Genomic DNA, 8,634 nt, shown 5'->3' on the forward strand with positions numbered 1-8,634 from the left:
AATACAAAAATCATTTTTATATACTTACTTGATTTTGCATTTACTTGGGTGAGATTTTGATTACTTGGTGCAATTATGAAGACATCTCATTTTTCGAAATTTGTAGCTTACCAAAGCCAGAAACCAGATATATCAATGAAATATATCAATGATAGAATCAATTGCAATCGCCATAATATTTTATGTTTTCCTTTCGGTTGAAATTAATTTAATTGAAAAGCATTTTAAAATTCACTCAATTTAATTTATTTTTTGTTAAATATCTTATTTTGTATTTAAGATGAAAACCAGGAATTCTTTGTGAGGTTAAAAAATTTAGTTGAAGAAACATACAAATTAAATAATCAGAGTAAAGTGACTGTGCTCACGCACAGCATGGGCGGACCCATGGCCCTTTACTTCCTCCAGAAGCAATCCCAGAAGTGGAAGGACACCTTCATCCAGAGGATGGTAACACTAGCTGCCCCATGGGGAGGAGCTGTCAAGGCCATCAAAGTATTTGCAATTGGTGAGTCCTATTAGTATATTTTTTCCTGTAATATTATTGATTTCATCATTAAGACTATTGCTATAACGCAATTTATTACCACCTAGAAGTGTTTGAAATGTGGATCCACCGTAGAATGTTATGAAAAATATGAACCCATATGATAACTAACTATGAGGTATTACGTAGAGCCAATACACATAGAGAACTGTTCACCACCGTCAAGCTCCGTAAGATTTCATATTTTGGTCATGTGTTAAGAGGTAATTAATATCTCATACTTCAGCTTGCCACGAAGGGGAAGATCGGGGGACGTAGAGGGATTGGAAGAACAATCACCTGGCTTCGAAACATCTGAAAATGAACCAGTATCAGAACTGTGGAGTAGATATTTGCACTGTTCAGGACAGGGAAACTTTCTCCCAAGTGGTCGTCAACGTCGGGAGGACCCGGCATGACACGTGAAGAAGAAGATCATAATAGATAACTTCATTTTTAACTATCATTTTCATAAGTGGGCACTTTACCATATGTTATCAATGAAAATAAAGCCAATTTTAGGTATTCTAATATATTAAACCATATTCGTCTGCGTCCATATTGTCTGTGTCCAGGCGGTTAAAGGATACGATTTTGTCAATGAAATAAAACCAGAACTCTGGAAGAATGTTTTCCGCTCGATGGCTGCTCCCAGGCAAAAATCTTGAAAAGGAAAATCGAGCAGGGAAAAATCCGGCTTGTAGTAGCTCTGTAGTGGTTGACGTGTTCACCTACCGTATCTGAGGTCAACGTCAATGAGAAATATTTGTTTTATAGGTGATTTTACACTGAAATATCTCACTGTCCGACTGGTACCTGAAGTGTAAGGCTGATCACCTTACCTTCACGAGATACGCCACATTTGGTGTTCCAATGCAGTGCCCTAAGGATATCATCATCGGATGTGGATAGGAGGGTATGATGATGATATACCATATTCACATTGTTGTTCATATATAACAAACATGCACATGTCTATTGTGTATCATCAAAGTGAAATGTCATTGTTTGAATATATTCATCAATTTTTACAAATGTGATAACAATTTAGCAGTGAATATTCTAGCATAGATTAATTAATTGTGCCTCTTTTGACTCTATACGATTATTTGTATTCATATCTAAGCCTTAGATACTAGGTAAGCATAAATAAATATACTCTTATCGGTGTTTATATTTTATACGTTGGATAGTTGCGTCACTGACTGAATTATTATCTACCAATTTTATGTTCAATTATTATGTTATTTTTCAGATAATAATATTTACTTATGTGATATTTTGCCTAAGGCCAACTGTTAAAATGAAATAAATTCACATTTTAATAAAAAAAAAAATATTCATAGATTCTGCAAAATAAATTTGTTCAAATAACTGTTTGTCAATATAGTCTACTCGAATTTTTTACACAAAAAAATTAAGTACCTGCATAATGTTTCGAGTTGCCAATTATGTTACTGATACATTTTAATGAAAACTTATGACAAATAATCAATTACTTTTTACTAAAATGCTGTCTAGAGACATTCTACGCTTCAAAATTTGGTGAAAATATGACACAGCATTATCATTGAATATATTTGTAACGCATAGCCATCTCCTTATTACGGTGATACTTCTCAATGTAGGATGCAACAGTTTCCCATGCTTTCAGCATTTATTTTATTGCACCAGAAGATTGTTGCTCTGCTACTTCCTCTGCCTCCACTAACAAACTCTCCTCCGTTGTCGTTGATGTATACCGATTAAATCAGCCGCGCTCACACCTCGTTCTCGTTTTTAAATAATTTTATGTTTCATTTCTACAGTTACTTTTATTCTCTTATGGCTGTCTTCTTGAGGCTTTTTCTTCAGGGACGTTTTTGCGAGGGTTATTAAACTTTGCACAAAAAAAATCACAAATAATGTCTGAACATAAGTTTGGAAAAATGTGTGATTACATAAGACACTATCGTGCAAGCGGAATGAGTACCAATGAGAGACTGACGCACTGGCCCGTAAGTCCCGACTCACAAGTGAGTGACGTGAAGATGGGACCTTTCTTTGTCACTCGTTATGCGAAATATCGCTCGTTAAGGGAGCATTTTTTTCACAATCTGTTTTGCTTGTTATGAGAGGTTTCACTGTAGTTTGTCAAAACAAGATTTCATAACTGGATTGTTACACAGACTATTGATAAAATTATTTAATATTTATTTATAACAATTTTCATGCCAGACGTTTCGCATTAACATAATATTATTTGCGTGTTTCAGGTGATGATTTAGGATCATACGTTTTGAGAGAGAGTATTTTAAAAGAGCAGCAAATAACGTCTCCCTCGCTATCTTGGTTACTTCCATCCCCTTTATTCTGGAAGGATTATGAAGTTTTGGTTCAGACAGATAAACAAAATTATACCATTAAAGACTTGGAAAAGTTCTTCAGGTACGTAGTAAGTAGGTATAGGTAATGCAGCCTAAGTTGAGGCCATCACTGTACTTGCACAGGTGTAAAGCTTGTATACAGATGTTACTTTTCTATATTAATTATATTTTATTTAATCATTATTTTAATCTAATTTATTATTTACTAATTTATTCAGGGTGATTTTTCACAGCAATGTTTCGTTTTATTACGGAAATAATTTATATGTATTATATTCCTATGAGCAACTTTACTGCATACTGCATTTTGAATTTTTTTTAAAATATTTGAAAATATTATAAAATTAACAATGATTACTAAGACCCAGACGGTTTGTAGCAATGCAGTTTTTTCTAATGCCTTGTCGTAGTAAATGCATTACAAAAATTTATAATTATTACTATTTTTCATATTTCTACTGTGCCCATTAAATACATTAATACAATAAATTCAATAACAAGTATAATTTTAATGTACTAGCAAAATCATTAAACATAGATTTATTTGCGAATGATCATAATGACGTGCAGTGTTTGCTTTCGAAATATTTTTTTTTTCTTTTCTTTTTGGTTTACATTAGATTACTGTTCATTTTATGTTCGAGAATATTTTTTAACTTACTGTGATGCTACTTGTGAAAACCTGTAATTGGCTTATTTGTAATTTGTTTTGTTTTATACAAGATAAATATAGCTGTTGGTTATCCAAATAAAGATTTTTTTTTAAATACTGCGACTTATTTCGATGACAGAAAAGATTTATTTGACATAAACATTTTCTCAGAATTTGGTCAGCACCTCAACATAGCAATTTCTATCGAGTGGGAATTACCAGGGTTAACCTTTCCGAGCCTGAAGGAGAAAAAAATCCGCGAGTGCCTGAGGGGGGCACCACTAATACCTCAGCTTATATGCTATAAATACGACTTAAAAAAAGAAGTTTTGTTGTGATTGTCATGGTAGTACTATTTTTCTTTGATATATACCGTTGACATATTATGTATCACATAGGACATGTGGCTTTCGCAGTGGCCGTTTTTAGCATTATTAATTTTAAAAGGAATCGGCCAGTGCTCAGTGTTGACAGTTACTCCTGAATGTCATTGTGGTATTTGTCAATAAACTTTTGCACAAGTATTGTAGTCAAATAGTGTTGAATAAAGCTACGCATATCGCGTGGTCAATAATAATTGTTGTTTGAGTTGATTTTCACAGAACCACAAAAAAATGTGATTTATAATTATATTACTTAAATATTATGTACCTACTTATATGAAGGTACGAGAGGAAAAGTTATTATAGCTCTACGCAAACAGCGCACTAAATTTGGCAAACACGCATTCACGCGGTCGCAGGCCCTACAGCATGGAATGCTCTCCCAGCAGAGGTGCGAAAATGTGAGAGTGAAGTGATGTTTCGCAAAAAACTTAAAACCCACTTATTCTCTAAATCATTTGAATAAATCTGTAGCATGTGAGAACACGTTAAATTGTTTTGCTTGAATTACAAATTAAAAAAGTTGAAATTAAATTTATTTCTTTATATAATCACTTTGTGAAGCGCCCTTGAGGTATTATATTACAAAAATGACGCTATGTAGATTACCTATAAAATAAATCGCAGCTCGCCACTGTCATACAGTATTCACAGTCAAATCTACTTTCTAAAGATAGAAAAATTCAATGTTGTACTCATTGGTCGAAGTTTGTGATTTCAGGTGAAATTATTTGGCCCATGTGTGAGCACGCAGTTTGGCACATTAGATAATATTATTACTCATCCCTCACTTTATTTTATGTGTTGAAACCCAATTTGGGATAATTTAATTTGTATCTAGTTTTTATATTCCCCTTTCCATACCATTTAAAGCAATTTCATAATGTAGACATAAAACTTCCAGTGACATAGAATACAGCATCGGATGGGAGATGCGTAAAGACACCATAGAGTATACCATGGACTTCACTACTCCAGGAGTTGAATTACATTGCCTGTATGGAACCGATGTACCGACTGTGGAAAAGTAATTAAATTTTTTTTTTTTCTTTTTTAATTAGACACCAAAATTTTTTTTTATAATATGAGGCAATATTATTATATTTTAATTATTTTTGTATTAATTTTAAGCCAGCAGCTTAAAGCTTAAATCTATTTTAACGAATACAGCTGTTGGCACACTTTAACTCTTCCGAAACAAATCTAGTCCATTTTTGAACCCATTGAGATCAGCTCTTGTGGCAGCTTATTCCAACCGTCAACAAACCTATTGCTCAGGAAATGCTTCCGTGGATTTAGATTGAATCTCGTTTTCTCCAGCCTGAGACTGGCCTCGAAGACGAGCATCTTGTTTTAGCTTTCAATCTTGGGATCCAAATTTGGGCAGTTTTAGTGATTGTTGAGTATCTTGTATGTCTCTATCGGGTCACCCCTTTCTCGCCGTTCCCGCAGCGTTGTGAGACCGAGAATTTCCAGTCTCTCCACATGTGGAAGCCATTTTAGGCTTGGCGACAACTTTGTAGCTCGTCTTTGGACTCTTTCCAACAAGTTGATATCCTTAACAAAATAGGTATTCCATATCTGAAATCAGTATTCGAGAGTAGGTCTGATATCGGTTTTGTATATTTTTAGTAGCATATTCTGTGTTATATATGAGAAGGCTTTTTTTATCAAGTAAATAATTGCATTGGATTTTTTTGTTATGTTTAATATGTGACATTCCCATTTTAAATCATCTGTTATTGTTATTCCGAGGTCTTTTTGTTGTTTCACAGCTTTCAAATCTACACCATTTAGACTATATATACATTTGGGGGTTTTTCGAGCCGATGTGAAAAACTGTAGATTTGTTAACATTCAGTGTGAAAAGCCATTTCTTGGTCCATTCATAAATACTGTCCAGGTCTTGCTGTAGTTGAGTCAAGTAAGTGAGTGGGTTTGCATACAGCTTTGTGTCATCTGCAAAAATTTTGGACTTTGACTGTATGATTGCTGGTAAATCTATAGTATAGAGTATGAAGAGAACCGGACCAAGAACGAATCCCTGCGGAACGCCACTTAATACTGGTTCTGCACGCGACAATCCATCACCAACTCGAACTTGGCAAGTTCGTCCTTAGTTTGGTAGTCAACTTGATATGTTCGTCCTTATAGTACCACATAATATAAAACATAATGGTGTTTGATGTTTGTGTTTTTTTTTTCATAGGTAATATTTAAATGTTTAAATTTCTGAAATCAAATTACTTATCTGCAATCTAATGTTTTGTGTATGTAAAATCATTTTAGTTTCTTTTATTACTTCTTATATCTTCTTATTTTCTCTTTTCTTATCTTATCTTCAACTCAATCTTATTTAATTAAGCTGCATACTTATTTTATATAATTTATGAAAGATGGTGGAGTTCTACAATTGAGGATATATTATATGAAGGATGATACCAATGCTTACTTACAAAATGTATGTATTTTATATATCCTAGTTGAACTTCCAAATAAAATAAATTAAAATATTAACACACTTCGGGCGGGAAAGGTATTTTTACCCGTTCAGTCGATTGATGCTTAACGCAAAAGGTATGTGTACCCTTCTCGCCGGCCTCATTCCTCCAGGCCTCGCCGGCCCGCAAAAAAAGGAACTATCCAATGTTTTTATATGAATATTATATACCAATCTCTTTGTTAAGGTCTTAACTATATGTACATATTTTTCAAATAGCAATGCAAATCTTCTTTTTTTAATACAAAATAGAAAATAAAATATGTAATGTTATAAATAGAAATAGAGTTTTACTAAAAAAATTTAACCCTAATGATGTTGAATCACAAATAATATTTGGTTTTGGTTTGTAATTTTATAGCTTGGATATGCTGAGTTAGTATGTAGAAATTTTTATTGAAATATTTTTATTATTTTTGAAGATATGGCGATTTCAAATAAATTACAGAAATTTGCGCGGGAACTTTATTTTTGGCCGTCACCAGTGGTCCGCAGGCGAAATACTTAACCCGCCCGAAGTGTGTTAATAGTTGAAATTTCAGGAATATCGCATGGATACATAATTATTATGTACACATCTTTACAGATTAGTGTACAAACCAGGAACTTGGTTAGATGGATATCCCACCTTAGCGACGGGCGATGGTGATGGCACTGTCAACATCCGGTCCCTAGAAGGATGTTTGCACTGGTCGGCAAAGAAAAGAAAAAAGTGGGGACTCCTCGCTAATGGATACAAGGGAGTATCACATTTGCCTCTCCCTAAAGCGGACCATTTGGGGATCCTGAGCGATGCGAGGACGTTAGATTATATAAAAAAACTATTTGCGTAAATTGATCAAATGAAAATACAGTCAAACTTGGTTATAACGCTCACAGAAATTGCGAGAACCTAATGAGGAAATGTTAGTTGTAATTCTGTACCTCAGAGGCAGATCCAAAAGTCAAATGTTCAACTATAGCCTAATGAATCTACTTTCTCTAAGTGATTTCTAATAATTCAGAACATTAATTTGTATTTTCAGTATCTTAACCTGTCCGGGAGTATGGCCGTACATGGTCGTCCAAACAAAATTTTCATCAATGGAGTATGGGCGTACATGTACGTCCGCGCGTATTACTAAAGCCCGGTGACATTTCTTTATAAACTGAAGCTTGTACTGCCATCTGTGTTTGTATTTGAACATTAAAACCACAATTCAGATTATTTTTCTGCTTTATCGACGGCACTTATCTTAAAACAAAGTTTGTGTGACGTCATTGTAATAATCCTGTCAAACTAATAATCCTGTCAAAAAAAAAAAAAACTCACTCCCCAGATACAGTTTTGTCGGCAGAAACTCACTCCCGGACAGGTTAATCATCGGTTCTTTCGTTATAAGACTTACGTTTCTTCAAAATCAGTGGACATGATCATAAACTGGATACGAAAATCGAAATGTCATTTCATCAATTTCTGGATTTGCATCCGTTTGCCTCTGAGGTACAGAATTTTAGATTATGGTTTTCTCCATACATTTATTCACTGTTATTTTTTATAACCAAATACTTCTCGGACATTTCAAACACAAATACTGTTAACAATTGCGCGAAAATGTTTTCATTAATTTAAAAACATTTATAAAAATAAGTACCTAAGTAATAAAATCCAAAAAAGCAGCTAACCTAAAATACAGATGCCGCTGGGCATTGGGATCGGGTTACGTTTATGACACCCATCTAAGTATCTGAGTACCTAATTTGGTGTTTATGCCGATAACATTGAAAAAGTATCACGCATATGGTTGAAATTACATGGGAAAAATCCAAACTTTGTGAACTCAGTAAGTACTGACTTGACACCTCATTTTAATTTACAGCTTTTTTTTGTAGTTTTCAAATAACATATTTGTTTAAAGGGTTTTTAAATTTTTAGAATTACGACTTTCAGTGTCATGTGACAGATAATTCATGTGATGGTTATGTTTGTAAACATTTATTATAATTTTCCTTAACAGTTTTTTTTATTATTATCTGTATGAATTATATGTATATTTATTTGTTCACTTAGTGACAATACGCAATGGCGATTGATGTAAAAAAAAACCTTCCTCTGACGTGACGAGCAAATTCAGTCGGTCCCATCCTCCTCGTAATAACCAAGTTCAACTGTACCTGTACTGGATTAGTAATGACATTTTAAAAAATAAAATTGTATAAAGACCAGA

General features: G+C 33.6%; 1 protein-coding gene across 1 annotated transcript; it reads left to right on the plus strand.

The window, feature by feature from the left end:
• Positions 1–280: 280 nt before the first annotated feature.
• On the plus strand, positions 281–7,734 carry LOC148284502 (lysosomal phospholipase A and acyltransferase-like; the record flags this gene model as incomplete). The annotated part of the gene is made up of 4 exons (XM_088238768.1): positions 281–508; positions 2,782–2,953; positions 4,832–4,954; positions 7,014–7,734. Coding segments are annotated over 4 exons (770 nt in total), but the record flags the coding sequence as incomplete, so codon positions are not given.
• Between the last annotated feature and the right edge of the window lie 900 nt (positions 7,735–8,634).

Source organism: Micrasema longulum, unplaced genomic scaffold (genome assembly GCF_059751315.1).
Source record: "Micrasema longulum isolate JH-2025_06_02 unplaced genomic scaffold, ASM5975131v1 h1tg000113l, whole genome shotgun sequence".
Lineage (NCBI taxonomy): Eukaryota > Metazoa > Arthropoda > Insecta > Trichoptera > Brachycentridae > Micrasema > Micrasema longulum.